At 38.1% G+C, this 17474-nt stretch overlaps 1 protein-coding gene across 1 annotated transcript in view; it reads right to left on the minus strand.

Moving 5' to 3' along the window:
• Positions 1–17474, minus strand: part of HDAC4 (histone deacetylase 4) — a gene marked incomplete in the record, with an annotated part of 933145 nt that overhangs the window by 115954 nt on the left and 799717 nt on the right. The window contains 3 exon segments of the mRNA XM_053698885.1: positions 3940–3995; positions 4194–4301; positions 5101–5147. Coding sequence (XP_053554860.1) covers positions 3940–3995; positions 4194–4301; positions 5101–5147 — 211 coding nt within the window.

Below are 17474 nucleotides of genomic sequence, written 5' to 3' on the forward strand. Positions count from 1 at the left end.
ATACCATGTCAGCATTCCAATATTTGAGCCACAAAGCTCTTCTAGCTAAAATAGCTAAAGACATAGATTTAACATCAATGTTGTTGATATCAAAAATGGCATCACAGATAAAATGATTAGCATGTTGAAGCAAGCTAACAATGCTAGACAAATCAGGATCCATTTCCTGTTGCGCTAAGCTTTCCAACCAAAAAGTTGATGCAGCTGCAACATCAGCCATAGAAATGGCAGGCCTGAGAAGATATCCAGAATATAAATAAGCTTTCCTTAGATAAGAATCAAGTTTCCTATCTAAAGGGTCTTTAAAAGAAGTTCTATCTTCCATAGGAATAGTAGTATGTTTAGCAAGAGTAGAAATAGCTCCATCAACTTTGGGGATCTTTTCCCAAAACTCCTATCTAACTGCTGGCAAAGGATACGATTTTTTAAACCTTGAAGAAGGAATAAAAGAAGTACCAGGCCTATTCCATTCCTTAGAAATCATATCAGAAATAGCATCAGGAACTGGAAAAACCTTTGGAGTAACCACAGGTGGTTTATAAACAGAATTTAAACGTTTACTAGTTTTAACCTTTTAATGCCGTTATGCCGTCATAATTACACTGGGCTTTAGAGCCGTTATTACGGAATAGAACATCATAGCCAACGGCTGTCCTGAAGCCTTCTGTGTTCCCAGGATTTGATTGCGGTCTGGAGGGCGTTCCTAGGGTTGTAGGGACGCCCCCCAGACACGATCCAATAATTGAAATCTCGCGATCGTGTGCACAATCGCGTGGTTTCAATTTGTCTACATTGGAACAATTGTTCCAATGTAGACACTTTAACACAGTCACGAAAGGGTTAATATCAAGAGGACTAGTTTCCTCAATATCCAATGTAATCAACACCTCTTAACAAGGACCGAATATACTCCATTTTAAATAAATAAGTAGATTAGTCAGTGTCAATATCTGAGGAAGGATTTCTAAATCAGATAGATCCTCATCAGAGGAGGATAATTCAGTATGTTGTTGGTCATTTGAAATTTCATCAACTTTATGAGAAGTTTTAAAAAGACCATTTACGTTTATTAGAAGGCAGACAAAGCCTTCTGAATCGCATCAGTAATAAAATCTTTTATATTCACAGGTATTTCATGTACATTAGATGTTGTAGGAACAACAGGCATTGTACTATTACTGATGGACACATTCTCTGCATGTAAAAGCTTATCATGACAACTATTACATACCACAGCAGGAGATATAATCTCCACAAATTTACAACAAATGCACTTAACTTTGGTAGAACTATTATCAGGCAGCAGGGTTCCAACAGTGATTTCTGAGACAGGATCAGATTGAGACATCTTGCAAATGTAAAAGAAAAAACAACATATAAAGCAAAATTATCAATTTCCTTATATGGCAGTTTCAGGAATGGGAAAAAATGCAAACAGCATAGCCCTCTGACTTTGAAAAAAAGGCAAGAGGCATTTAGGAATAGGGCTTTAAATAATAAAATTGTTTGGCGCCAAGTATGACGCACAATGCAAACTGAATTTTTTTTGGCGCTAACAACATCTGGAAATGACACACTCGCGTAATTGAAGATTTTTCCTAAATATGTTTTTTCCCAAATATGAAACTGATGGACCCCTATTTATGAAAATCTGGCGGACCTGATCCGACAGTGCGGATCAGGTCCGCCAGACCTCGCTGAATATGGCGAGCAATACGCTCGCCGTATTCAGCATTGCACCAGCAGCTCACAAGAGCTGCTGGTGCAATGCCGCCCCCTGCAGACTCGCGGCCAATGGGCCGCCAGCAGGGGGGTGTCAATCAACCCGATCGTACTCGATTGGGTTGATGTCCGGCGATGTCTGTCCGCCTGCTCAGAGCTGGCGAACAGGTTATGGAGCAGTGGTCTTTGGAGCTTGATAAATATGCCCCATAGTCTGCAAAGGAAATATACATAAACCTGACTCATGGGAAATATAAGTACAATACATATATTTAGAACTTTATAGTAATGCATAAAGTGCCAAACCATAGTTGAGAGTGTCTTAAGTAATGAAAACATACTTACCGAAATACACCCATCCACATATAGCAGATAGCCAAACCAGTACTGAAACAGTTATCAGTAGAGGTAATGGAATATGAGAGTATATCGTCGATCTGAATAAGGGAGGAAGGAAGATGAATCTCTACGACCGATAACTACTCCCTTCACATCCCTCTGACATTCACTGTACTCAGAGGAATCGGGCTTCAAAATGCTGAGAAGCGCATATCAACGTAGAATCTAAGCACAAACTTCGTTCACAACCTCCATAGGAGGCAAAGTTTGTAAAACTGAATTGTGGGTGTGGTGAGGGGTGTATTTAAAGGAATTTTGAGGTTTGGGAAACTTTGCCCCTCCTGGTAGGATTGTATATCCCATACGTCACTAGCTCATGGACTCTTGCCAATTACATGAAAGAAATGGAATATACAGCAGGAAAAATTCCATGGGGCAGAGAAAGAAATGTTCCTGCAATAAATAATCAGTGAAACCTAAAACGGCACAATGTTATTCTTAGCATTAGTCTTGAACGTTCTGTTAGCACTAACAAATCATGAACATCTTCAGTTCGCTGCAAGTTTAGGAGTCTAAACATAAAACGCACATTTAACTGTAAAATATTCTCCCCTTTAACATGTTCCCAATTATCTATTTTACAAGCTGGAGAATTTTAAATTGTTTGCAAACAGCTCCTGTACCTTTAGTTTGTAATTTCAAATGGATGCTTTTGCGTATTAGAACCACTACCCACACTGAAAATAGGAATGCTGCAGTATTCTCTATAAAAAAGCAATGTAAACAAGAGGCATCAACAGAAAATCAACCAGCCAGTTAGCGGTGGGAGAGGTTTTTGTAATGAAAACAACTGGTTCTGCTTGTTGAACCTCCACCAATAATTAACATTTCAATACCTAAATATTAGCATTTGTTTATAGATATCATGAGCAGGTCTCGTCTTCCTACAGGTTTGGTCCATTTAGATGGGCATTATTATTATTATCATCGGTTATTTGTAGAGCGCCAACAGATTCCACAGCGCTAACATTGAGAACAATGGGTGATGGTATATATGAGCAAAACCAGCTATTTCAAATACAAATATATACCCAAAGGAACAATGTCCCATACATTTAATCCTCTGCAGCTGTTTTAACAAGTAATTGGAAACACATTTTACAGTTGAATGTCAGTTTAACTAATCGTCTTGTCTGATCAGGATTAAAAACAGACCAAGAACCTGTAAACAAACTCATGTAATTAACGGAAGATAAGAAGGAATCTGAGCCGCGCTTTGAAGATTATCATTTGACGGCACCAAATGTTTTTAAGAAAATCACCTTATTTCTAAAAACAGGCATCCTATTGGTAGCTTATAGTGGTTTGAGGCTAAGGTCTTCTCCATATTAGGGGAACAGGACCAAGGTCCAGTTATGTGTGAGCTTATAGGAATCCAGTGTTCTAAGGACAACAACCTTTTTTAAGAAGAAACACCAGAAAATTAAAGTGAGAGGGATGTTGGAGGAAAGAAGAGGTGTGTCCTATTGTTCCATTTGCATGACGTTTCTGCTTATTTCCAACTTAATAGCTTATAACCCAATAGTTTACTATCTCCTGCTGCATGAGATAGCATGATGAACAGGGTAATGAGCATCTATAACAAGACATGGGTAGTTTTATAATAAGACACCGGGAAAGAGGATGGGGTAATACTAGTTTTTAGTAGCAAGATACTGGTGAGAAGGTGTGAGGGAAGATATTGACAATGGTTTAAAGGTAACACATGTGAATGAGAATGACAAAACATGAGTGGGTTTAGAATGTGGACAAGATGATTGGGGAGAGCTAAAATCAGCCAGGAGACAAAACATAGTCCTTACACAGGTTTAAACTTACATAGGCGTGCTCTCTTCTGCATGGTGGCCAGGGGGACGAACCACTGCAAAACCATTCTAAAAATAGAAAAACAAGAACACTAATGTACAAAAGATACTCCTGCAATTCTATCAAGTGCACAGATACTACATTTGCTGTGTCATTGCTTGGACCCCAGTATATAAAGGCAGCAAAATTAAATAGAGGGTAGAGGCATTAAGTGGTGGTTTGTTTCTTGCTTTCCTGGCAGCAATCTCCTGTATTATATTAATTACCTTCAACTCTCCAGACACCACCTTGGAGGAAAGTTCCACAACACATCCCGCAGCCAGTCGTGCAGCCCCAGATGAGTGCACCTCATTCCAGATTGTGTCACTGTCAACCTAGCAGGAGAGAGACCACAAGGAAATGAGAACAGAGAAAAATATGAAGCCTAGTAGGATTATGTGTATGTTTGTTATAACAGAGCATGATCTTGGTAAAGAGGGGAGAAATAATAATAATAATATATATATATATATATATATATATATATATATATATGGCTGCAAGAAATCACATAATTTGCAGCTTGTCCATCTCATTTTATTTCATACCCCAGTTAAACTTGCCATTGAGAAAGCTATATGTATTAGCAACCCTTTACAAAGTTACTGTGATGGCAGCTTGAACTATATTGTGGACAGACTCTTAATAAGATATGTAAAGCATTACAGGTACAAATTCCAAAATCTGGAAATCAAAGATTTATTTATTTCATTAATATTTTTTAACATAAAATTATTATAAATTACCATTTTTCCCACCAGTAAGTAATCTTACCTGCCTGCGTTGTTTGTGCGTTTTAAAGAAATATAGAATAGCAGTTGCACTTTAGAACAACAAAATTACTTTACAGTACTTTACTATGTACATTACAGTACTGTATTATGTATACAATACATAATACAGTATTGTAATGTACATAGTATAGAACAGTAAATTATATAAAACTAATTTTAGCTTGCATGTATAAGCTGTATTATATATGTAAATATTGCCTACATGACATACGATATTGTTATTTACACTTGGTGCCCTCCTCTCTCCAAGCTGTCCCATTTTACAGATGCAATTCCAAAATTTTTACTGTCTCAAGCAGTTTGGATAAAAGTTTTTGTACCTGTATAAGCAAAAACTCACCCCAACACCGCCACAAGGTAGACGCACAAATACTGTAGTCAGAGAACCTACAAAAGGACAGAAAAAGTGTTAGACAAATTATGAAAGAATCAAGGGCAAACAAGGCTGGCTAAAGAGCAAGTAGAGGTAGAACATACATGTGTAGTTGTTCATATTTACTTACTGGTAGAATGGAAGTATAGTCGATAAGTCCATGGGAACAAACTCATGGGAAAGCTGAACAGAGTGCCATGCAATATTTCAGACTTAGAAATGCAAAAGCTAATTGGTGGATTTTGCTTGGCAAGAAAAGCAACTGGATAGTTACAAACATTAAAGCATTGGAAATTGACTAGTAAAGTTTAAAAAAGGAAGCATGACCAATTATGGAGAACAAGGCCACAGGTAAGGTCGGCTGCCATAAATAACGTATATTCTGAAATGATTAAACTATTTAGTGAATAGTGGGTGACCACAGATCTGATACTGAATGAAGAGTGAGCAGAGTGTGAGCAAAAGTATCGCTATAAATAAAATACAAAAATGTTAATATCTACCAGGTAACAATAGACAGAACCTGACCACTTCCTCTATGAATGTGCCGTTCTCATTTCTTTTTTTTAATAAATGTCCATTGCAAGACAAAAGTCTAGAAAAGTATTAACTATAATAATAAGCCTCAACTATAATAATCCAAGATATAGAAATATCTGTATTTAGGTTTAAATTGTTCACACAGCAATATTTAACAGGTTAACGTGCAAATAATACAAATATTGGGTGGGAAAAAGGGAACAAAAGAAAAATGTATCTTGCAAAAAATGAAATATCTATTCAGACTACACAGAATGTAGATGCTTTCTCCTCATTTGAGCAGAAAGGGACAAAACATCATCCAACTTGTAGTGAGAAAGGAAAATAATTGGAGCCTTCCATATTGCTGCCTTACAAAATCAGATAGCACCTAACAGTAGATGAGGTTGAAAAAAGACAGAAGTCCATCGAGTTCAGCCTATACAAATCTAATATACTTACAAAAAAGCTCCAGTTGATCTTAAATTAATCCCATTAAAAAGGTGACCCATTTAACACAAACAATCCTATCCCTGAATTCTGTTTCTAGTCAGAAATGTATCTAAGGTATTAGCATTTACTACCTCCTCAGGTAATGAGTTCCACAATTTTATTGCTCTTACAGTGAAGAAATGTTTGCGTTGCAGGAGATTAAATCTCCTTTCCCTCCAGCCTTAAATTGTGACCCCTTGTTATTTTCTTGCAATGTTCTTGGTATAAACAGAGCTTCTGACATCTCTGTATATGGGCCTGGAATATATTTATATAAAGTAATCATGTCACCTCTCAAATTATCTTTTTTTTTTTTTTTTAAGAGAAAACAGACCAAGTTTGGCTAATGTCTCCTCATATCTTAAATTCTCTATTAGTTTATTAATTCTCTTATTAGTTTTGTTGCCCTTCTCTGAACTTTTTCTAAGTCTGCAATGTCTTTTTTTCTTAGATTGGTCCACAGAACTGCACTCCATACTCTAGGTTAGGTCTTACCAGGTATTTATATAGGGACAGAATGAATTGTTCCAGCCTTGCATGAATGCCTCTTAATACATGCAAATATTTTATTAGCCTTAGAAACAGCTGCCCTGCATTGTGAGGCCATATTTAGCTTGTCATCTTTTACTACTCCAAAACCACTCCTCTGTTTTGCTAAGTCTAGTTCCGTTGAATTAATAGATTGCCTGCTTATTTCTTTCATGTAATTAGCAAGAGTCCATGAGCTAGTGACGTATGGGATATACATTCCTACCAGGAGGGGCAAAGTTTCCCAAACCTCAAAATGCCTATAAATACACCCCTCACCACACCCACAATTCAGTTTTACAAACTTTGCCTCCGATGGAGGTGGTGAAGTAAGTTTGTGCTAGATTCTACGTTGATATGCGCTCCGCAGCAAGTTGGAGCCCGGTTTTCCTCTCAGCGTGCAGTGAATGTCAGAGGGATGTGAGGAGAGTATTGCCTATTTGAATGCAGTGATCTCCTTCTACGGGGTCTATTTCATAGGTTCTCTGTTATCGGTCGTAGAGATTCATCTCTTACCTCCCTTTTCAGATCGACGATATACTCTTATATATACCATTACCTCTGCTGATTCTCGTTTCAGTACTGGTTTGGCTATCTGCTATATGTAGATGAGTGTCCTGGGGTAAGTAAGTTATTTTCTGTGACACTCCAAGCTATGGTTGGGCACTTTGTTTATAAAGTTCTAAATATATGTATTCAAACATTTATTTGCCTTGACTCAGAATGTTCAACTTTCCTTATTTTCAGACAGTCAGTTTCATATTTGGGATAATGCATTTTAATTTAACATTTTTCTTACCTTAAAATTTGACTTTTTCCCTGTGGGCTGTTAGGCTCGCGGGGGCTGAAAATGCTTCATTTTATTGCGTCATTCTTGGCGCGGACTTTTTTGGCGCAAAAATTCTATTTCCGTTTCCGGCGTCATACGTGTCGCAGGAAGTTGCGTCATTTTTTGACGTTATTTTGTGCCAAAAATGTCGGCGTTCCGGATATGGCGTCATTTTTGGCGCCAAAAAGCATTTAGGCGCCAAATAATGTGGGCGTCTTATTTGGCGCGAAAAAATATGGGCGTCGCTTTTGTCTCCACATTATTTAAGTCTCATTTTTTATTGCTTCTGGTTGCTAGAAGCTTGTTCTTTGGCATTTTTTCCCATTCCTGAAACTGTCATTTAAGGAATTTGATCAATTTTGCTTTATATATATGTTGTTTTTTCTCTTACATATTGCAAGATGTCTCACGTTGCATCTGAGTCAGAAGATACTACAGGAAAATCGCTGTTAAGTGCTGAATCTACCAAAGCTAAGTGTATCTGCTGTAAACTTTTGGTAGCTATTCCTCCAGCTGTTGTTTGTATTGATTGTCATGACAAACTTGTTAAAGCAGATAATATTTCCTTTAGTAAAGTACCATTGCCTGTTGCAGTTCCTTCAACATCTAAGGTGCAGAATGTTCCTGATAATATAAGAGATTTTGTTTCTGAATCCATTAAGAAGGCTATGTCTGTTATTTCTCCTTCTAGTAAACGTAAAAAATCTTTTAAAACTTCTCTCCCTACAGATGAATTTTTAAATGAACATCATCATTCTGATTCTGATGATTCCTCTGGTTCAGAGGATTCTGTCTCAGAGGTTGATGCTGATAAATCTTCATATTTATTTAAAATGGAATTTATTCGTTCTTTACTTAAAGAAGTACTAATTGCTTTAGAAATAGAGGATTCTGGTCCTCTTGATACTAATTCTAAACGTTTAGATAAGGTATTTAAAGCTCCTGTGGTTATTCCAGAAGTTTTTCCTGTTCCTAATGCTATTTCTGCAGTAATTTCCAAAGAATGGGATAATTTGGGTAATTCATTTACTCCTTCTAAACGTTTTAAGCAATTATATCCTGTGCCGTCTGACAGATTAGAATTTTGGGACAAGATCCCTAAAGTTGATGGGGCTATTTCTACCCTTGCTAAACGTACTACTATTCCTACGTCAGATGGTACTTCGTTTAAGGATCCTCTAGATAGGAAAATTGAATCCTTTCTAAGAAAAGCTTATCTGTGTTCAGGTAATCTTCTTAGACCTGCTATATCTTTGGCTGATGTTGCTGCAGCTTCAACTTTTTGGTTGGAAACTTTAGCGCAACAAGTAACACATCGTGATTCTCATGATATTATTATTCTCCTTCAGCATGCTAATAAATTTATCTGTGATGCCATTTTTGATATTATCAGAGTTGATGTCAGGTTTATGTCTCTAGCTATTTTAGCTAGAAGAGCTTTATGGCTTAAAACTTGGAATGCTGATATGGCTTCTAAATCAACTTTACTTTCCATTTCTTTCCAGGGTAACAAATTATTCTGTTACTGGTGGGAAAGGAACTTTTTTACCACAGGATAAAAAATCTAAAGGTAAAAACAGGGCTAATAATAGTTTTCGTTCCTTTCGTTTCAACAAAGAACAAAAGCCTGATCCTTCATCCTCAGGAGCAGTTTCAGTTTGGAGACCATCTCCAGTCTGGAATAAATCCAAGCCAGCTAGAAAGGCAAAGCCTGCTTCTAAGTCCACATGAAGGTGCGGCCCTCATTCCAGCTCAGCTGGTAGGGGGCAGGTTACGTTTTTTCAAGGAAATTTGGATCAATTCTGTTCACAATCTTTGGATTCAGAGCATTGTTTCAGAAGGGTACAGAATTGGTTTCAAGTTGAGACCTCCTGCAAAGAGATTTTTTCTTTCCCGTGTCCCAGTAAATCCAGTAAAAGCTCAAGCATTTCTGAAATGTGTTTCAGATCTAGAGTTGACTGGAGTAATTATGCCAGTTCCAGTTCCGGAACAGGGGATGGGGTTTTATTCAAATCTCTTCATTGTACCAAAGAAGGAGAATTCTTTCAGACCAGTTCTGGATCTAAAAATATTGAATCGTTATGTAAGGATACCAACGTTCAAGATGGTAACTGTAAGGACTATCTTACCTTTTGTTCAGCAAGGGAATTATATGTCCACAATAGATTTACAGGATGCATATCTGCATATTCCGATTCATCCAGATCATTATCAGTTCCTGAGATTCTCGTTTCTGGACAAGCATTACCAATTTGTGGCTCTGCCGTTTGGCCTAGCTACAGCTCCAAGAATTTTTACAAAGGTTCTCGGTGTCCTGTTGTCTGTAATCAGAGAACAGGGTATTGTGGTATTTCCTTATTTGGACGATATCTTGGTACTTGCTCAGTCTTTACATTTAGCAGAATCTCATACGAATCGACTTGTGTTGTTTCTTCAAGATCATGGTTGGAGGATCAATTTACCAAAAAGTTCTTTGATTCCTCAGACAAGGGTAACTTTTCTGGGTTTCCAGATGGATTCAGTGTCCATGACTCTGTCTTTAACAGACAAGAGACGTCTAAAGTTGATTGCAGCTTGTCGAAACCTTCAGTCACAATCATTCCCTTCGGTAGCCTTATGCATGGAAATTCTAGGTCTTATGACTGCTGCATCGGACGCGATCCCCTTTGCTCGTTTTCACATGCGACCTCTTCAGCTCTGTATGCTGAAGCAATGGTGCAAGGATTACACGAAGATATCTCAATTAATATCTTTAAAACCGATTGTTCGACACTCTCTAACATGGTGGACAGATCACCATCGTTTAATTCAGGGGGCTTCTTTTGTGCTTCCGACTTGGACTGTAATTTCAACAGATGCAAGTCTCACAGGTTGGGGAGCTGTGTGGGGATCTCTGACGGCACAAGGAGTTTGGGAATCTCAGGAGGTGAGATTACCGATCAATATTTTGGAACTCCGTGCAATTTTCAGAGCTCTTCAGTTTTGGCCTCTTCTGAAGAGAGAATCGTTCATTTGTTTTCAGACAGACAATGTCACAACTGTGGCATACATCAATCATCAAGGAGGGACTCACAGTCCTCTGGCTATGAAAGAAGTATCTCGAATTTTGGTTTGGGCGGAATCCAGCTCCTGTCTAATCTCTGCGGTTCATATCCCAGGTGTAGACAATTGGGAAGCGGATTATCTCAGTCGCCAAACGTTGCATCCGGGCGAATGGTCTCTTCACCCAGAGGTATTTCTTCAGATTGTTCAAATGTGGGAACTTCCAGAAATAGATCTGATGGCGTCCCATCTAAACAAGAAACTTCCCAGGTATCTGTCCAGATCCCGGGATCCTCAGGCGGAGGCAGTGGATGCATTATCACTTCCTTGGAAGTATCATCCTGCCTATATCTTTCCGCCTCTAGTTCTTCTTCCAAGAGTAATCTCCAAGATTCTGAAGGAATGCTCGTTTGTTCTGCTGGTAGCTCCGGCATGGCCTCACAGGTTTTGGTATGCGGATCTTGTCCGGATGGCCTCTTGCCAACCGTGGACTCTTCCGTTAAGACCAGACCTTCTGTCACAAGGTCCTTTTTTCCATCAGGATCTGAAATCCTTAAATTTAAAGGTATGGAGATTGAACGCTTGATTCTTGGTCAAAGAGGTTTCTCTGACTCTGTGATTAATACTATGTTACAGGCTCGTAAATCTGTATCTCGAGAGATATATTATAGAGTCTGGAAGACTTATATTTCTTGGTGTCTTTCTCATCATTTTTCCTGGCATTCTTTTAGAATACCGAGAATTTTACAGTTTCTTCAGGATGGTTTAGATAAGGGTCTGTCCGCAAGTTCTTTGAAAGGACAAATCTCTGCTCTTTCTGTTCTTTTTCACAGAAAGATTGCTATTCTTCCTGATATTCATTGTTTTGTACAAGCTTTGGTTCGTATAAAACCTGTCATTAAGTCAATTTCTCCTCCTTGGAGTTTGAATTTGGTTCTGGAAGCTCTTCAAGCTCCTCCGTTTGAACCTATGCATTCATATATTACTTTCTTGGAAAGTTTTGTTCCTTTTGGCCATCTCTTCTGCCAGAAGAGTTTCTGAATTATCTGCTCTTTCTTGTGAGTCTCCTTTTCTGATTTTTCATCAGGATAAGGCGGTGTTGCGAACTTCTTTTGAATTTTTACCTAAAGTTGTGAATTCCAACAACATTAGTAGAGAAATTGTGGTTCCTTCATTATGTCCTAATCCTAAGAATTCTAAGGAGAAATCGTTGCATTCTTTGGATGTTGTTAGAGCTTTGAAATATTATGTTGAAGCTACGAAATCTTTTCGTAAGACTTCTAGTCTATTTGTTATCTTTTCCGGTTCTAGAAAAGGCCAGAAAGCTTCTGCCATTTCTTTGGCATCTTGGTTGAAACCTTTAATTCATCTTGCCTATGTTGAGTCGGGTAAAACTCCGCCTCAGAGAATTACAGCTCATTCTACTAGGTCAGTTTCTACTTCCTGGGCGTTTAGGAATGAAGCTTCGGTTGACCAGATCTGCAAAGCAGCAACTTGGTCCTCTTTGCATACTTTTACTAAATTCTACCATTTTGATGTATTTTCTTCTTCTGAAGCAGTTTTTGGTAGAAAAGTACTTCAGGCAGCGGTTTCAGTTTGAATCTTCTGCTTATGTTTTTCGTTAAACTTTATTTTGGGTGTGGATTATTTTCAGCAGGAATTGGCTGTCTTTATTTTATCCCTCCCTCTCTAGTGACTCTTGTGTGGAAAGATCCACATCTTGGGTAGTCATTATCCCATACGTCACTAGCTCATGGACTCTTGCTAATTACATGAAAGAAAACATAATTTATGTAAGAACTTACCTGATAAATTCATTTCTTTCATATTAGCAAGAGTCCATGAGGCCCGCCCTTTTTTTGTGGTGGTTATGATTTTGTATAAAGCACAAATATTCCAATTCCTTATTTTATATGCTTTCGCACTTTTTTATCACCCCACTTCTTGGCTATTCGTTAAACTGAATTGTGGGTGTGGTGAGGGGTGTATTTATAGGCATTTTGAGGTTTGGGAAACTTTGCCCCTCCTGGTAGGAATGTATATCCCATACGTCACTAGCTCATGGACTCTTGCTAATATGAAAGAAATGAATTTATCAGGTAAGTTCTTACATAAATTATGTTTTTTACTTCCAAAATGTAGAACCTTGCATTTTCCAGTATTAAATCTAATTTTCCATTTACCTGCCCATTCTTCAAATTTTTGTAGATCCCTTTGTAAATCAAGTTCATCCTGCCCTATCCTAATGACCTTACACAACTTTGTATCATGTATCATCCTTGCTCCAAGTCATTAATAAAAATATTAAAAAGAACATGGCCCAGTACTGATCCCTGGGGGATTCCAATCTGAGTATGATCCATTTACTACTACTCGTTGCTCCCTGTATTTTATGCAGTTATTTATCCATGAGCTAACATGTCCGTTTAATTTTTTACATTAATATCTCATTGTGCACTGTATCGAATGCCTTTTCAAAATTCAAGTATATCACATCAACTGATTTCTCTATCTATATATTTTTTTCATGGTAGAATCTAATGAGATTAGTTTGATATGATTAATTTCTCATAAAACCATGCTGATTTGAACTCATAATCTTGTTTACACCAATATACTCATGCAAACATATGATATATTATCTATATTCAAAGAATGAGTGGAAGCCAACCCACTAAGATATAATTATATAGCTACTTGAGTTGCGAACCTCTGGATGTGCATTCCCTCCGAGTATTACTCTTCTTACTTTGATCTTCTTAGTAATCTGATTATTCAGTATTAACTTTTCAACACAAGTCTATCTGAGCCTCGTCCATAATAATGTGTGCACCAATTATGTCTCTAACAACTTAGCACTGCAAGGGAATAAACATTATGTTGTAACACAATGCTGAATTAGATATTTATATACTCTAACACTTGTATTTTCTAACTTGCAATCCAGCCAATTTTCACAGTTAATAATTTTGAATGCTGGTGTATGAAGCTATGTATGGGTAATACTCTACCGCAGAGTTATATGTATACTGCATTAAACAACAATGTTAAGAAATCCCTGCATTACGATTCATTGAGTGTTAACATATATTATTCACATACCATGATACAATACAGCACAATACATATATGTGTTGGTGTTCATTGTGGACTCTATTCTCCTCAATAATTTCACAAGTGTGCCAAGGTACAGGTCAGATACTAACCAATTGAGAACTTACAGGGGATTCTTCCCTATTATTAAGGATATGACTATATCTCTAGCAGTATTTGGTAGCTAGAACAATCCCTTCTGATGGGATTTATTGTTGGTCAATAATATTTAAACCCTATTGCAATCATAACACATTGCTACGCTGTCAGCATTAGACAATTTATATCACGTCTACTCGGCCACTGGTCATAATTTTAAGTTGCACCCTGTTTTTAATTTTGTTTTCATTAAAAGTTATATTTTAAGTAATCCAGTCTGAGTACCAAATCCAGTTCCGTTGACATATTTCCTTATGTGTAATAAAATTACATTTGACTAATTGTGTCTGGACTCTGGAGTGCTATATGTGTATACTTTGGTGGGGTTATCCCTCCATTTCTTCTTCTTTCTTACTTAATACTGTACACAGAACCACCCCTTGAATCTACATACATATGAATGTGGATTTCATAATCAGGGCCGCCACTAGAAATCTTGGGGCCCCTGACTTAACCATTGATCAGGACCCCCCCAACCCCCCCTTGACATGTGCAATTTTTAAACAAGTTACTAAAACGTATATGCAATTTATTCTTAAGTGTAGTCAAACTTGGAAATGTTGAAAAGGTAGTAACACACAAATACAGAAACACACAGACACACTCATACGCTGAAACACACACTCACACATAAGTATTCACATATTGACACTCTAGCAGACACGCAAAGAAACACACAAACACACTCAGACACCCAAACAGACACTCAGCACTTGTTTACATTGACCTGACAAGTAATCAGGTAGACTAAGTTTTGTTAAAAAAGGAGATTGACAAAACAAAATATGGAGTTCTGATAATCTTTTTGTCAAGGAAGATGCCAACTAAATGATGACGACAGCATGCAGCGGCTGAAAGGAAGGGGCCTAAACTGCCTAAACAATAATTGAAAGGTTAAATGGTGAATTGGTGACTCTCGCGGAAAGGTCTCAGTCTCAAAGTCTGTAGAAAGAAGTGAATTATCAGTAGTAAGGTCAAAAGGTCCTAAAAAGGAACAGACAATGGGCACACACACAAAGTCAAACACAAACTTGCACATACACCCAAGGAAACACTGACAGATACAGCCTCAGAAAACACACAAAGACATACACACACTCTTACAGAGACACCCACAGAAAATGCAGATATACACACACCCTCACAGAAAACACACAGACATACGCACACACCCTCACAGAGACATCCACAGAACAGACATACATACACACTCCCACCCTCACAGAGACATCCACAGAAAACACAAAGACATACACACCCACACTCACAGAGGCATCCATAGAAAATACACAAAGACATACATACACACACTCTCACAGAGACACCCATAGAAAAAGCACAGACATACGCACACACCCTCACAGAGAGACCCACAGAAAAAAATACATACATACTCAGACATAAACAAAAGCACAAAGACATTAACACAGACGCCCACAGAAACACTCACAGGAGGGAAAATATCTGCACATTGCATCTCCTAAATAAACAGTGCGTGGCATGCATGGTAAAAAAAAAATTGCAGCAATTAATGATTACTTTTTAAAAGAATCATATTTGTACAAGTGCAAACAAAAATAATTCTGTTAATTAAAAATTGTACATTAATGATCTGGCTAGATGAAGAAAAGTAATTTTGAAAGGTTGGCATATGTTTGTTTTTCCGCCCATTTTCCCCAACCAAGGTGGTGCTCTTCAAATATGGTGTACAAATGTTCCCATCTGTCATCTGTACTTATGGATTTTAAAAATGCTGTACTCTATATGGTCTTGGTGGAACCATAAGCTGTGGTACTCAGTCTCATACCATTAGATCTGGTTAAATGCAGGATTTAGGCTTGTTTGTATGGATTTCAAAATTAAGTCAGCTGTAGTATAAACTGAACAGTGTTAAGTAAACCTGTCTCATTTCAAACACTGAGCAATCTTAGTCTGAGAGTATAACATTTTATGCAGATGTAAAAATCGTAGATAAAATGCCTCTTTGAAATCCTAGCCAAGCCTTCTAGCCCGAAGTCATAGCCTGTGTTCCTTGGAAAAACTGGATTGCACCGAACCAGCCAAAGGATCGTAAGTCTTCCAGACATACGGAAGATCCACAACAAAAACTATAGGCCTGAGTAAAAACTATAGGCCTTAGTCCCAGATCATTCCAGGGAACCTCCCAAGGAACATAACCAGACCAACCCGGAAAACGGAACAAGTCCCACTCTGAAATCCCAACCCAAAAGGGAAGATTACACTCCAAAGGGAACTAAAGTACGACAGAGTCAGAGTTGGAAGAGTCGCCCACCAAGGCGATAAAACAACGCCCAGAAAAAACATAGAGGACAAGGTCACCCGAAGAGTGAGCAAAACAAAGGCTAGTCTCCATAATCCCCTCCGGAGTATCAGAGGACCATACCCAAGGAAAAAGAATGCAGGGCACCCTAGAGCAGCCAGAACCGACGGCAAGGTGTGAAAACCTCCTAACCTCCAACCCATGCGGGGAGGAACACTCCACATCCTGACATAAAGACAGAATCATGAGAGAGTCAAACTAGTATTTATATAGAGGACTTCTTCCAGTGAGACACAAAGCGATTTTCCAACGTCTGCTTCCGGATGAACCAAATCGGCAGCTGAATAGTAAAAGTTGTGATTATTACCCAATCTGAATGGTACTCAAATTATCGACAGAAGGATTATGGAGACTAGCCTTTGTTTTGCTCACTCTTCGGGTGACCTTGTCCTCAATGTTTTTTCTGGGCGTTGTTTTATCGCCTTGCGACTCTGACTCTGTGTTGCATTTTATGTTGGTGCTTTATAGATAGATATTACAATGTAAGTGTATTGGGGAATCTATTTACATGCCATATTTTGATATTTGAAAATGTATAAATTCAAGACTTAAAGGGAACCACAACACCTGCTTGACATATTCTAAACAAACTTTTTCTAATTGTACAAAATAAACTAACAATGCTGTATGCAGTATTTTCATCTTACTGCATTCTGTTGTAGATAAAAGCTTTATAATTAAAAGTTGAGCTGCAGCATTGGATGTGCTTTGTATGCTGCTATTTTTAAAAGTACGTTCCTCAACAGTGTTCCTCAACCAGCTATTACTAAATCATAGTGAGCCCTGCAGTGTCTGAGAAGAACAACTTCAGGCACTGTTATGTTTAAATAGCACCAGCAGGGAAGGAAGTGTGAGGAGGGAGGAGAGGTGGAGAGGGAGGCACAGGGGGAAGAAAGGTTCCGGAGAACATATGTAATGTAGATGAATGCAAATGTCTCGTTACAATTTTTTATGCAGCTTGAGTTTGCTTTCTTTCTTCCCCCTGGTCCTCCCTCTCCACCTCTCCTCCCCCTTCACACTTCCTTCCCTGCTCATGCTCTTTAAACATAACAGTGCCTGAACCCGTTCTTCTCAGGCACTGCAGGGCTCACTCTGATTTAGTAATAGCTGGTGCCGTGTGCATCACGTGACACAGTGTTGTGGAACGTACGTTACAATATGGCAGCAAACATAGCACATCCAATGCTGAAGATCAACGTTTAAATTGTAAAGCTTTTATATATAACAGAATTTGGTAAGATAAAGACTGCATAAAGAATTGAAGTCAGTTTATTTTGGATAATCAGAAAAAGTTAGTTTAAAACATTTCAGGCAGGTGTTGTGGTCCCCTTTAAGCTA

The sequence above is a fragment of the Bombina bombina genome, chromosome 1, assembly GCF_027579735.1.
Source record: "Bombina bombina isolate aBomBom1 chromosome 1, aBomBom1.pri, whole genome shotgun sequence".
In the NCBI taxonomy this organism is placed as follows: Eukaryota; Metazoa; Chordata; class Amphibia; order Anura; family Bombinatoridae; genus Bombina; species Bombina bombina.